Raw genomic sequence first — 15,123 nt, forward strand, 5'->3', positions numbered from 1 at the left:
CTCCGAATTGCCTGTTAGAAGCTTTTGTGCTGTTGCCTCTGGAGGAATATCAGTCAGGTTAACAGCAGTTTTCCTTTCGAAGAGTTCAAAATTAATTGTGAGCATCATGCACCATTAATACTCAAGGTGTTTATTTTTAATGGATGCTTTATATATCGGGTCTGTTATCCAGTAGTATTCCTGTTCACATCTCCATCTGCACTCTGAGTTTACTGAGGACTTTTAATTTTTCAGACTGTTCTGTTACAAGGGACATTTTGTTCAGTTTTGGCAGGATGCTACATATCTGTCAACACCCTGAAACCTAGTTGCCTTTTTATCTTTTATTTTTGAATGGCTTTTTGCTTGCATAAAGCTTGCTGGCAGTTTTACAGGGAAACTTTATGCAGACGCTAATGTGAAAGACTCTGAAACTGCCTTTGAAACTTTTCCATCTTAAACTGAAGTCGTGAGACATAACCACATTATCTGTGGCTCTTTAATGCGATGAGCCAGAGCGCAGTAATGTGGCTAATTCCAGGGCAACCACTTCCAAGAGTCTACCTTCAGATAACAACAACATTGCTTGTGGTGTTTATTAGCCTCAGAGTTAAATCATTCCCAAAAGCAAAATATTTCAAGTGCTAGAAAACCGCAATAAAAAGAGAAAATGCAGCAAGATCAGGCAGCATCTGTGGAGTGATATAATTAAGGTTTCTGGTCAGGACAATTCAGATGAAAAACTTCCAGCTCTGCTTTCCTCGTTCACAGATGCTTCCTGACCTGCTGAGCAGTCAGCATTTTCTGTTCTATTCTATTTCATGCAATAGCATTGTTTTCACGAGTTGATTGTCTGAATGTTTTGAACTCAAAGATTAAACATAGGAGCAGAACTGCCAGCTATGAGACAGGCATATGGATGATAGTATAAGGTCAGGGTGGAGGTTAGATAAACCTTAGGATTAGTGTAAAAGTCCGACACAGCATCGTGGGCCAAAGGGCCTGTACTGTGCTGCACTGTTCTATGTTCTAAAAGTGCCCTCTGAAATGGTCTAATGGAATTATCAGTGACTGTTAATCTTGAGACATCAATAATGTTCTAGTGACCTGGGTTTGAATCCTGCCACAGCAGACGGTCGAATTTGAATTCAGTTTTAAAAAAATCTGGAAGTAAGAGTCTAAAGGTGACGATGAATCATTGCCAATTGTCGGAAAAACCCATCTGGTTCACTAATGTCCTTTAGGAAAGGAAACTGCCATCCTTACTGGTCTGGCCTTCGTGTGACTTCAGACCCACAGCAACGTGGTTGACTCTTAACTGCCCTCTGGGCACTTGGAGATGGGCAATACTTATTGGCCTAGTCAGTGATGTTCTTATCCCATGAATGAATAAAGAAAAATATTTACCACTCAATTGTGTTCCATCACTATCAGAGTTCATTATTGAAATATCTCCACAAAGACCGGTATCCCACACCTAGTTACCCTTTATTTATACGTGTATGGTACATGACAGAGACCCAGCTAACTCAGAGCCAGCTTGAACAGCGAACAAAATCCCTGACACTCCTGTTTATATCTGTCAGCCAGGGCTCCCTGATTGGGGCTGTTAATTTGTTAGGCATGACTTCCCTCTGACAAAGCCATGTTGACTATCCCTAACTAACAATGCCTTTCCAAGTGGATATTAATTCGCCCTTCAGAATTTTGTCCAACAGCTTTCCTACCGCTGACATGAGACTCACGGGTCTATAATTTCCTGGTTCATCTGTACCATCTTCTTAAAAAGTCGAACCACATTAGCCATCCTCCAGTTCTCTGGCACTTCCCCTGTGGCCAGAGAGGTATTAAAAAATTTTGTCAGAGCCTCTGCAATTTCCTGTCTCTTCTCCCTCAGCAGCCTGGGATGCAGTTGATCCAGTTCAGGGGCTTTGTCTGTTTTTAAGCCTGATAGGAAATGGCATAGTTTTGGAGGCTCTATGTCAAACTGTGCAAGTTCCTCACAGTCTCTTTTCCTGAATACTATACCTGTGTTCTCCTTTTCCAGAGTGAAGACCGAAGAGAAATATTCATTCAACAGCTTTCCAATATCCTGCAGGTTCACACACAGGTGTTGCCCACTTGATCCGTAATGGGGCCTACTCTTGACCTGGTTAACCCCTTCCCTTTAATGTATTTATAAAACCTCTGAGTTCTTCCTAATCCTGTTTGCAAGTCCTTTTTCATGCCCTCTTTTTGCTCTTCTAGTTGCTTTCTTAAGTTCCCTCCTGCAATTCCTCTGGGAATTGCTCCCTTCAGACTTGCTAAGAGCCTTACTCATCTTTATCCTGTCCCGATTTGCCTTAGACATCCAGGATTCTCTGAATTTATTGCCCCTACATTTCCCTCTGAAGGGTATATGTTGGACCTGTAGCCTCCCCAGCTCCTTTCTAAATGCCCTAATGCTCCACTATAGACTTAACCACAAAGAGCTTGTTCCTGGTGTACTATGGCCAGATCCTGCTTTATTTTAATAAAATCAGCCTTCTCCCCAATTGAAAGCAACCATTTTCCAGGCTATCTTTTTCCTTGCCCAGAATAAACTTGAACCATACCGTGTTATGGTCACAATTGCCTAAACGTTTCCCCAGTGCCACATCAAACATTTGTCTGGCTTCTTTCCCCAGAACCAGATCCAGCACTGCACCATCCCATGTCGGGCCGCCTATGTATTGATACAAAAAAAAACTCCCCTGGATACATTTCAAGAAATCCGCCTCTCTGAACCCTTAATACTATGATTATCCCAGTTTACATTGGGAAAGTTGAAATCCCTGAGTACAGTTACCCAATTATTACTCTTAAGCACCTCTGTAAGCTGTTTACATATTTGTTCCTCTATTTCCCACTGACTCTTTAGGGGCCTATAATACACTTCCAATAAAGTACCTGGCCTCTTAATGTTCCTAAGTTCCACGTACAAACCTCCGTTTGTGGACCCTTCCAAGGTATCATCTCTCCTTATTGCAGTAATTGACTCCTTCATTAATAATACTACACTACCATTGTTTTCATACCCTCCTGTCTCACCTAAAGATCCTACACCCCGGAATGTTGAGTTGCCAGTCCAGTCCTTCCCTCAATCATGTCTCTGTGATGACAACAGTATTACACTTCCATGTGTCAATCCATGTCATTAACTCAGTCTTATCTATTGCACTCCAAGCACTAAAGGTCATCCAGCCTGACCTCACTCTTGACACTCAATGTAGCTGAATTCACTTCAGCTATGATTTACTTCCTTTGCTGACACATGATGTGTTTGTTTCATCAATATTCTGTCTCCCCCTCCTCCTGCCAAACTAGTTTAAAGTCCTCCCAACAGCACTAGCAAAACTACCTGCAAGTTTGTTAGTCTCGGTGCGGTTCAGGTCCCACCTTCCCCAAAAACAGTCCCAGTGATTGAGGAACCTAAAACCCTCCCACTTGCAGCAACGTCTGAGCCAATTAAGGGTGGTTTAATTTGAGGCTGAATTTGAGATGTACCATCAGGGTAATGGATATCTAAATTTAAAAATGTGCCACAAAATGCATCAGGCAGGGATGACATATAATTCCATTCAGAATCAGATCTCTTAAAATACGGTGAATTTTTTTGAAGCGCAGTTAGTGTTTACACGTGGACAACTCACAGCTGCTTTGCACACAGCAATATCCCACGGCAGCAAAGAGATGATAGATAAATATCAGGGTGCTTTAGAGACTCTCGAATATCTGGTTGGCATGGATGAGTTGGACTGAAAGGTCTGTTTCCATGCTGTACAGCTCTTTGACTCTGATTAGATTAGATTAGATTCCCTACAGTGTGGAAACAGGCCCTTCGGCCCAACAAGTCCACACCGCCCCTTGAAGCATCCCACCCAGACCCATCCCCCTATAACCCACACACCCTGAACACTATGGACAATTTGGCATGGTCAATCCACCTAGCCTACACATCTTTGGACTGTGGGAGGAAACCGGAGCACCCGGAGGAAACCCACGCAGACACAGGGAGAATGTGCAAACTCCACACAGACAGTCGCCCGAGGCTGGATTCGAACCTGGGTCCCTGGTGCTGTGAGGCTGCAGTGCTAACCACTGAGCCACTGAGCCACCGTGCTGCCCTTTAATTAATGATTGTAATTATATTCTTTCCTGCAATGTATCCAGAGCTGTACTTACAAAAAAAACCAATATATTCATGTGGTTATTGCTGGCTAGACCAGCATTTATTGCCCAGAGGGCAATTAAGAGCCAACCCATATTACTATGAGTCATATGTAGAATGGGCTGGGAAGGGATTGCAGTTTCCTTCCCTAAAGGACTTTAGTGAACCAGATGGGTTTTAATGACAGTCAACAGGAGCTACCATTAGACTATCATTTTAATTATACTCAAAAGTTATCACTGCTTTGGTGGGATTGAAAACCATGTGCCCAGAGGCTCTAGATTATAAATATAATGACACCACCACCATACCATTGTCTCAGTGAAGCAGATGCCAGCCCATCTTTACACAGCAAGATCTCATAGAAGCATTGTCATTAGTGACCCAGTCCATCCACATCAACTGTAGGGGGAGCAGGAGCAAACTATACCCTAGTGGGAGGCAAGAGGTGATGGAGTTGGGTGTTGGGACACAGAATAAAATGCTGAAACCTGGAAATCCAGAACTAGTCCAAGCGTGTGGCATGAGGCAATTAAAGAAAATGAGGCAAATGATTCCACATGTGTGAGTTCCATAAGTCCAGGAATGTATCTCCCTGTGCCAGAGCATTCCCAATAAATCGCTGGAATATATCATAATTGGTCCATCATGGAACCACATTTCAGCTACAACTGGTTGGTAATTGTTCAGAGTTCTTCACTTCATTAATATTTTGCACCTGCTGGGACAGCAATGCTGCTGTCTGCCAGGCACAAACAGCCTACAAGTGAAACGCTTCAGTTGTGGTTCCCCGTGGTTGAGGTGCAATTGCAACAGGCTGTAATTGAATACAACAGCAAGGGTTAGGGTCTCAAATTTGGCCCGGTAGCGTTGTAAAATTCCTCGGATTTATACCATGCCACCAATGAATTGCTTTTTCAGTCAGTTAACTATCACACTCTCATTTCATTAGCTTTCTAACTTTCCTTATCTTCTTACCTGAGAAATGGCCAATTGGTAAAGGGGTTGAGCTGCAAAAAGAAGTCCAAAAGACGGTAAGAAACAGGAGCAAGAAAAGGCTATTCGGCCCCTTGACCCTGCTCCACCGTTCAATCGAATCCTGGCTGATTGGAATCCTTTCCTTCGACTGAGATGTGAGAAGAATAAGGGTAATATTGAAATGTTCTACTCATCAAACCAGATGTTTCACCTCCTGAATTGTCCCCGACTTTCACCAACCATACAACCTTCCAAGGTCTCTCTGCTCCTCCACCTACAACTGTTACTGGATTCCACTGGAATTGGGCTGGTACTCGCTGGAATTTAGGAGAATGGCAGGGGAATCTCATAGATACAAATAAAATCCTGATCGGACTGGACAGGTTAAATGCAAGAAGAATGTTCCCAATGTTGGGAAAGTCCAGTACCAGAGACCACAGTCCAAGAATAAAGGGCGAGCCATTCAGAACTGGGATGAGGAAGAATTTGTTCAGTCAGAGTTGTGAACCTGTGGAATTCTCTCCCACAGGAAGCTACTGGGGCCAGTGCCAGTTTGTTAGATATATAAGGATGTGGCCCTTGTGGCTAAAGGGATCAAGAGGTATGGGGAGAGGGTGGAAATGGGATACTGAGATTGCATGATCAGCCACGATCATATTGAATGGTGATACAGGCTCAAAGGGCTGAATGGCCTACTCCTGCATCTATTTTCCGTGCTTCTATTATCAATTTTAATCACTCCATTATTGTCAGTCAAGTCTTTAGCTGTCAACACCCTGAGATTTGAAACTTATTCCCTAAACCTCTGTACCTCTCTTGTCGACTTAGAAGCTAGTGAGAGATGAGTTGTAGGGTCAATAAGGACTGGGAATCTGGAATGAAGGTCACCAGCTTGTTGCCAGAGGCTCTGAGTGACGCTGTTGCACATCCAGCATGGTGCACCAGCAGACTCCTGTCAGACAGATTTACCAGTTATCACAAAGAAAAGGCCCATTTTCTTGAAGCTTTTAATCTCTCACTCATCAGGACAATTTGCAAAAATTCCAATTCAAGAGGAAAACCAACATTTATGCTGCACAAGAGGATAATATTAATTACTTGTTATGACCACTCTAATAAATGGAGCCATTGCTATGCTGATAACTGACAGTCAGGTTGACTTGACTGGTCAGCCTGTTACACTGAGAAATGAACAAGAAATGGCTACTGTCTGTATTGTTGAGTTGAACCAGACACTGTATTTTATCTTCCCCTTGAGTTGGTATTCTTGCAAATTTCCTGATGAGTGCGAGATGAAAGAGTTCAGTGATTCTAAAGTCCTGCATGATGAAATGATCATTTAATTTACAGGTTGATAAGCCCCAAAGGTTCTAGCTCAGAGACAGGATTTTATCCATGGGACCACAAGACCCCTCTCCTCGTTTAGGATGCTTCTCAGCTCTTTGACTAAGCTCTTTAGTCACTTGTCTTAAACTCATCCGATGTCTGTTAGTGTTCTGGTGAAATGTCTTGGGAGATCTTACGATGTAAAGGATGCAATATAAATGCACAGTTGAATAATGGTCACAAGGCATGACAGGCCTTGATTATTCTGTTTCACTTCAGCGCCTTAAGCTTTGTAAATTACAGACTGTGGCATAATTCCAGGTAATTTCATTTTTCAGAAGTTGCATTAACAAAACATGAATGCAGTAAGACTGTGTCTGAGCTAATCTATGCAGTGATTTATAAATTAATTGTGCATCTGTCTGAACAGTGAAGAAAAATCCTTTCGGTAATAGAATGTGAGGTCAAATATGTGATGAATGTGTTTAGTGCTGCTCATTAATTTACCCAATTTAATGCTTCAATCTTTAGATGCTAGTTGCAGCAACACTGGGGCCAAGTGTTGAACTAAAGCTACGGAAATGAACAAGCCCTCGGTCTGTGTTGGTCTCTGACAGTGCAGCTGGATGTCTGCTCCTCAGTGCTATTCAGTGATATCTGCTGTAAATGCAGAGGTGTGTTGACATTCTGATGATCAGTTTTAATTCTAATTCTTCGCTTACCCACCTACGCAACACAGAAAGTTTGAGGGAGGAGTTAAAATCAGTCCCACTTCAAGTAGTTCCTGCCTGGTGGCATTTTAGCTTCAGAGAGTGAAGGAAACAAAAAACGTTCATGTTCACTGAAGACAAATAGAACCCTGATGCACTGAAGCTCAATGGCTGAGCTTGTGATTATTCATAACAGCCTCAGAGCGAGATTCTCCCGCTGTCAAATATCGAGTTATATCAAGCCTACATGATTCAGGAACCTGACAGGAGGGAATACCCCTTTATGCATTTGGAGGATATCATAGAGGGTCATGGAAAGCCAGGTGTTGAACCTTCAGGCTCAGAAAAACATCTGTTGATTTCCCTTGACTCACCCTTCTTTGTCTCTCTCTCTCATCGCAACCAGAGTCCACTTCAGCAATGCACTCCCTCACACCACTCCCTCATGCAGCAGCTGCTCCTTTGGGACCTTACAGGTGGGCTCATTTCCTAACCAGCCCCTTTCAGCCAGTCTTCACTCAATTCTTTCTTGACAGTCTGGTTTCAATGGTTCACAAATTCTGCCCATGATCACTGAAACAGTCTCAGTGCCTTCAGAACCTGCGAACTCTGCACTCACAATCGGCTCCCCATGGACTGATCTCACATGCCTATTTATCACAAGATCAGACCACCACAAGGAGATATCCTATCATTGTGGAATAGAACAGTGACATGTACCAGATGGGACAAATGGCCACTCACAGAAGAAACTGCAAGGCTGTCGTTGGCTGAGAGCAGCAGGAGTCAACATATTTGTGACTGGGAGAGAGAAGACAAGATGAATTCTGTAATGACTGTTGATTCTGTGAACAAGTCTGTGTGTGTGTATATGTATCCGTGTGTATATATTTGAGAGAGAGACACACAGTAGTGAGTGTGAGTGTGTGAGAGGCAGAGAGAGAGGGAGACAGAGAGACAGGACTGAGTGCCTCAGCACAGAGTGACAGCAAGCGAGTGAACAAGTGAGAAAGAGAAAGACAGCGAGAAGTGAGTGTGAGAGAGTTGGAACTGAATATTCCATGTATAGTCACCCACCTGTAACTGAGAGAGTTGCTGGAACTGATTTGATGGAGCTGATGCCATTGGAAACTTTGCACTGGTATTCCCCTCCCTGCCAGTTCTTCAACTCCTTCAACAATAAAGTTTCTTCATTTTTTGTGTCCAGCAGTGTTCCATTATGGTACCTGGGAAAAAGTCAACAAGCGAGGGCAGACATTGGTAGAAAGAAAAGTTGGTGATGTTAGAATTGCAACAATGATCAGACTGTCAGTGACATGACGCAGAGAAACCCACCCAATTGGATAAGAGCTGTGGAGTTTGTGTCGATACAGTAAGGAGGATAATCCAGTGGATTCCTCCTGCCTCACCCTCATACACTCCTGCCATTGCTCACCCCACATGCCCATCCTTGCAGAGCTTCATCTTCCCCACAGCCAGAAAGCAAACAGATTCTTCCTTCTCTGATTGGATCATCAACAAAAAGTATTCAAAGAAAACTTCAAAACCTTAAATCTTTTAGAATAAATGCAGCTATCATTTTGATCCCTGAGTATTGCAATCCTGCAGGATTGACAATCTTCATATAGGACAATATTCAATGCTCATAAACTTGCAGAGGCCATTCGGCCCCTTGAGTTAACTCTGCCATTCCGTAAAATCAAGGCCAATTTGACTGTAACCTTGCATTCATGTTCCCACTGACCTATGATAACCTTTTACCTCCCCCCTGCTTTCGCTTGTCAAGAATCTCTCCACCTTTACCTTGCAATTAGTCAACGACTGGCTGGTATGGTGCTTAGTGGTTAGCACTGCTGCCTCACAGCACCAGGGACCTGGGTTTAATTCCAAACTTGGGCAACTGTCTGTGTGGAGTTTGCACATTCTCCCTGTGTCTGTATGGGTTTTGCCCTGAGTGCTTTGGTTTCCAAAGTCCAAAGATGTGTAGGTTAGGTTAGGAATTGCCCGTATAGTGCAGGAGAGGTGGATCAGGGTGGAATGCTCTCTGGAGGGTTGGTGCAGACTCAATTAGGCCAAATGGCCTCTATCTGTACTGTAGAGATTCTATGTCTTTGCTTCTACTGCCCTTTCAGGAAGAGAGTTCTAAAGTCTTACCGAAAAATATTGCTTTATCTCTGACTCAAGTGGGTGATCCTGGATTTTTAAACAGTGAGCCTCAGCTCTCCAACAAGAGAAAACATTTTTACACATGCAACTCAGAATCTCACATGTTTTCTAATATTATCACTAATTGACTTTTGAGAATATGGTGTTGAGCTACTGGACTGAGCCATTGCAATTGTACAGGAACCTGTGAGTACTGGTGTGTCCTTGCACCTTTTAGCCTTGTTCTTATAGTGGTCTTCATGGGTTTGGAAGGTGCTGTCAAATGAGCCTTGACAAATTGCTGCAGTGCATCCTGTTTGTGGTACTGCCTCTACCACGTATTGATGGGCAAGACACAGATGTTTAAGGTGGCGGAAGGGATACTGAACAAACCGACTTAATCCTGCGTAGTTTCAAGCTTCAGGAAACCGGAACTCAACTCAATCTCTGTCCAAGTCTTGCAGCTGCGGAAGGAAGTGCGTCAGTTTTTGGGGCAGCCGAAAAGAGAAAGAAATCTTAAGAAAGTGCCTCACCACAAATATTGAAGTGGAGGTGGAGATCCAGTGGCCTTGCAGCAAAAGGACACTCGCTGACCTTCAAATCGTACTTTTGTCTCAGGGTGTTTCACAATGTAGGGCTTTTCTGTCGAAGAGAGGAGAAAGAAGGAAGGAAGGGCAGCTAAGATCAGAATGTTGATAAGTACAGAAAAAAATACTGTCCAGAATTTTATGCCCTCTGCAGGTTGGACTTTTAGTCAAAAAGACGACCCAGCCATCATGTCCACTGCACCCAGATTAAGTGCCTGGTGGGAAAACTCTCAGATGACCATCCTGCCCTGTACCCAACAGACTGCTCAATAAGAGTGTCACCATGCCACCAGTGGGCATTCTCAGTGCCAGGCAAGAGAAACTGCAGGCAAACTCGTCAGGGTTAATTATAGGCTTTCTCAGTTTAAAAGAATTCAGCACCTGATTGAAGGACCCAGCTTTGTGAAATGGGGAGGAGTTTGCAACCCACTGTCCCAGTCTCCCTCATCACTCACCTACCCCATGGTGAGATCCTGAGAGTCAGTTGGGTGCACTACCGGTGGCAGCCACTGGCTCCCAACGAGGCTGCTGACCAGCAAAGAGTTGCCCAGCCTCCGATTGGTCAGCAGCTCACAGAACAGTACTTTTGCTCCCAGAGCCCATGTACCCAGAGAGTGTCTGCCACTGTCCTTTAAGAAGCATAAGTCATATTTAAGCCTTTGGGTCTTCCCCAAAAAGAGGTGGCTTGGGCTGCATGCTGGATCTCCAGTCAACCAGCAAACCCTGTCACGGCCATTAATACTGCCCAATGAAGTTGGGTGGTGAAGTATATTCAAGGCTGCAATAGACAGGTTTTTAAATCAGTTCGGGGAATCAAGGGTTATGGGGAAAAGGCAGGAAAGTGGAGTTGAGGATTCTCAGAGCAGCCATGATCTCATTGAATGGTGGAGCAAACTCAATGGGCTGAATGGTCTACTTCTGCACCCATTTCTTATGACTAATGGTGTGATGTGCACCACAGAATTGGCCTTAGGATTGCTAGAACTCCAAACTGAATGTGGGTTTTCTTGCTTGATAACTGGATAACAACAACACAGCTTGTGTTTATATACCATTTTAGAAGAATAGAATGTCGGATGGTAACCTGTAGGAGTGTTACAAACCAGAATTTGACAACAAGCCCCAAAAGGAACTTGTAGGTCAGGTGGCTAAAAGCACAAAGATGTACCTTCAGAGATCAACTTAAAAAGAAAGAAATTGAGAAAGAAAGTTGTGAATAAAGGAAGGCAGTGGTACAGAGCCTCTGGAGCTGGGTTGTAGGTTCAAATCTTGCCAAGGCTGGTGGTGAAATTTGAAATTACTACAAATGTGGTTTAATGTTGACCACGTAACCATTGTTGATTGTCTTAAAACCCATCTGGTTCACTAACATCCTTTAGGGAAGACAACCTGCCATCTGTATCTGGTCTGACCTAGAGGTGACTCCCCCTGGGCAGGTAGGAATAGGCAACAAATTGCTGGCCTAGCCAGTGACACCTACAACCTGTGAATGGAATAAAAAGAGCGTTGCTGGAATCTGGAAATTTGAATAAAGCTACTGGGAGTCAACTGAAATTGTAAATTGAGTGGGTGCAGGGGTAGCAAGAGTGTGAGGGGAGATAGCCAAGTATATTTGAAATAATGTAATATAATGGGATTGAACAGTAGAGTAATCTCAAGGGCCTGGAGTCAGCTTTGCCACTTTCTCATGGCTTGCTGCTTTGCCTTTCTCTTTGAAGATTGGTGAACAGAGTTAGCAAAAACGAGAAATGAAACGTTTGAGATAGTTACTAACCAGCTCTCTCCAGAACCGCCTTCACCACTGATGACTCTGTGCCGTTCTGAGCTGCTTGAAACACAGACGGGGCAAACCTTGCACTTTCGATCAGGAGACGGGTCTTACTGTCGGCACAAATGCCAGGGATCTTGAAAGAGCCACTTTCATCACTGACCGTGACTGTCACATGTGGCTGATCCTCCATCGCTATCCTACTCCGGCTAATGGGGACTCCATTTGTTGAGTGCACTGTGCCCAGTAAAAGGTGTTGGTCACAGACACAGCCATTACATTCTTCATTGACGTGTCCCACTGCACACACGTGCTGACAGACTGTAACATAACACACCCATCGGTTTTATTAATATTGCTGGTTCTTGCAGAAACACAGAAGGTGGGAACAGGAGTCGGCCATTCAGCCCTGAGTCTGCTCCACCTTTCAATACGATCACAGCTGATCATCCAACTCAGTCTCCTGTTCCTGCTTTCTCCCCTTTGATCCCATTAGGCCTAAGAACTTTGCCTAATAAAGAGGCCTTTCGGTGCAGTGCATCGTTTCTCAAAAGTGGAGTCCCAGGTAAACAGGGTGATGAAAGTGGTGTTTGGTATACTTGCCTTTATTGGTAAGTGCAACGAGTACAGGAGTTGGGAGGTCATGTTGCGGCTTTACGGGACATTGGTGAGGCCACTTTTGGAATACTGCATTCAATTCTGGCCTCCCTGCTGTAGAAAGCATGTTGTGAAACTTGAAAGAGTTCAGTAAAGATATACAAGGATGTTGCCAGGGTTGGAGGGTTTGGGCTGTAGGGACAGTCTGGGGCGATTTTCCCTGGAGCTTTGGAGGCTGAGGAGTGACCTTATAGAGGTTTATAAAATCACGAGGGGCACAGATAGGGTGAATAGCCAAGGTCTTTTTTCCCCCCTAGGGTGGGTGGAGTCCAAAACTAGAGGGCACAGGTTTAAGGTAAGGGGAAAGATTTAAAAGGGATCCGAGGGGCAGCTTTTTCATGCAGAGGGTGGTGTGTGTATATGGAATGAGCTGCCAGAGGAGGTAGTTAAGGCTGGAACAATTACAACATTTCGAAGGGGAAGGGCGGAAGGGCCAAATGCTGGCAAGTGGGATTAAAGCAGTTTAGGATATAGGATATCTGGTTGGCATGGTTGAGACGGACCAAAGATTCTGTTTCAATGCCGTATAACCCTACGACTCTATAAACATATCCAGCTCCTTCTTGAAAACGCAGTGTTCTGCAGCAACCCCACTCGACAGCGGAGAATTCCACAGGCTTCCCATTCTCTCATGATGGCATTCTCCCCATCTCAGAATTAAATGGTCAACCCCAGATCCTTAGACAGTGACCCCTGCGCCAGTTCTGGACTCCTCCAGCATCAAGTACATCCATCCCATGTTGGCCTTGTCAAGTCCTGTTGTTAGAACTTTATAGGTTTCTATGAGATCCCCCTTATTCATCTGAGCTCCGACTGTACTCCTAACTGATCCAATCTCTCTTCCTATGCCAGATCTGTCAACCCAGCAATCAATCTGGTAATCATTCCCATCCTCACAATCCCAACTCTAAATGATATAGTTCTGCTATTTCTCAGAATAATGCATCCAATAGCATCTTGCCCAGTAACACTACTTAAATGACTGCGTTTGCTGTTACTGTGATGTAAGAAACACAGTCACTGCTCACGCTGCCTGCGATACTATAGGTGTCAGCTTGTGTCACAGAACAGGAGCAAACAAAAGGATTTACTTTCAAATGTTTTTAGATCAGTTAATATCCAGGGAATGCAGTATTCACACATCCCCACTTCTAACAGCTGCTGTCCAGGTCCCATGCTCTCAGCCCTGTTCGCTTACTGTCTACCATTCATTAAGTGTGACAGTGGCCAAAGCAGTGAAAAGTAAACATTCCTCACATGCATAACCATCTGTGGTACATGCTATGGAGTTGGTGGCAGTGGTAATGATGCTGGGCCAGTAATCCAGAACTCCAGGCTAATGCACTGGGACATTTGGCTTTTTTGCCATGTTGGGATTCAAGCCATCTAAAGGCAACTACAGTTGATCTAAAAATAAAACCAATCTGGTACATGAAATGAAGGCAATCTGCCCATCACTGCCTGGCCTGGCCCCAACAATGAGAAATTAGGAATAGGTGATAAACGCTGCCTTGCCACTGATGCTCATATCCTCTGAAAGAACTGAAAATATAAAAGGTGGGCATTGATGTCCAGCTCTAAATAGCATAGAGTTCCTGTCATACTGAGGTGGCAGAACACACATCAATTCAAAACACAAACATTGAAGATTCACAAACTGCAGACAGAGTCCAGTACTAATGTGCAAAGAGGAATTTAATTGAGAAACAAAAAGGAGCAGTATAGTCAAGATCCTGATCCGTATTTAATTTGTTAATTTCAGCAGCAAGTACACCTAAAAACTGCTTCGTTGGTGGTAAAATGGCTTGACGGACCCAGTGGGTGTGACCTGTATCATTTTGCACATGCCAAGTCTCAGAGTAGACATGAGGTGATCACCTAGCCCACACGCCCTCAACCACACTATTCCAACTCAATATTTACCAAAATTAAAATTAAGCTACAGGTGTTGGGATATGAAATCACAGCATAGTGCTGGAGAAACTCTGCAGGTTTGGTCACATCTGTGAGGACAGAAGCATTTCAGTTGTTGTTCCCCCATAGCTGCTGCCAAATCTGGTGGGGGTGGGATGTTTCCCCAGCACTGTTTGTACTATGCCGATCGGTAGAGATAAGAAGAGAGAGACACACACACACACACAAAGAGAGACAGGGATAAACTTGGAACAGACTGAATGTTGGTCAGCCCCCATCCCAGTCATCCTTAAAATAAGAGGTTGTGGGATATTTAATGTTCCAAGAGGTCAGAAGAACGACAGCAGTATTCCTTTGCTATTGACACTGGGAGCAGCAGCTTACATTATATATGTTCAGGTTTGAATGGGCTTGACCTACCATGACCTAACTAGCTCCAAGAGGAGAGACAAAGTGCTACCAACTGAGCCCTCACTGGCACGAAATTTACTGAAAAGTGTGCGCAACCATCCTCTCCTTTTAATGAGGATTGCTGCCTGAGGAAACAAAGAAGTTGGTACTTCCCATCAGAGAGAGTGTCTCTCCTTCTGCTTAAAATTAAAATTACACCTCAGAGCCAGGAGTCACGAGCAGACTAATTACAGGATAGTTTATCCCCATAACAAACACTGTTCACCCCTGACACTGAGCAATTTGCAAATGTATCCAGCACTGACAGATAAGCAACCTCCCCACTTGTTTAAGTTTCAAAATAAAAATGTGAGTGAGTGTGGGTGTGTAAGGGTTGTTGGGCTATGTATTTATATACCTTGCTAGAAACTTCCACTGCTGATGGTGACAAAGAAAAACTCAACAAAACATAAAATCAAA

At 44.0% G+C, this 15,123-nt stretch overlaps 1 protein-coding gene across 3 annotated transcripts in view; it reads right to left on the reverse strand.

Moving 5' to 3' along the window:
• The window catches only part of cilp2 (cartilage intermediate layer protein 2), a 46,286-nt gene that overhangs the window by 12,081 nt on the left and 19,082 nt on the right, over positions 1 to 15,123 (reverse strand). For 2 of the 3 annotated variants that reach the window (XM_048559896.2, XM_048559895.2), the window contains 3 exons: positions 11,689 to 12,003; positions 9,861 to 9,969; positions 8,260 to 8,408 (listed from right to left, as the gene is read on the reverse strand). In XM_048559896.2, coding sequence (XP_048415853.1) covers positions 8,260 to 8,408; positions 9,861 to 9,969; positions 11,689 to 12,003 — 573 coding nt within the window. The remainder of the gene's footprint in view (positions 1 to 8,259; positions 8,409 to 9,860; positions 9,970 to 11,688; positions 12,004 to 15,123) is intronic. The other variant, XM_048559898.2, reaches the window with a different exon arrangement.

The sequence above is a fragment of the Stegostoma tigrinum genome, chromosome 30 (assembly GCF_030684315.1).
Source record: "Stegostoma tigrinum isolate sSteTig4 chromosome 30, sSteTig4.hap1, whole genome shotgun sequence".
NCBI lineage: Eukaryota > Metazoa > Chordata > Chondrichthyes > Orectolobiformes > Stegostomatidae > Stegostoma > Stegostoma tigrinum.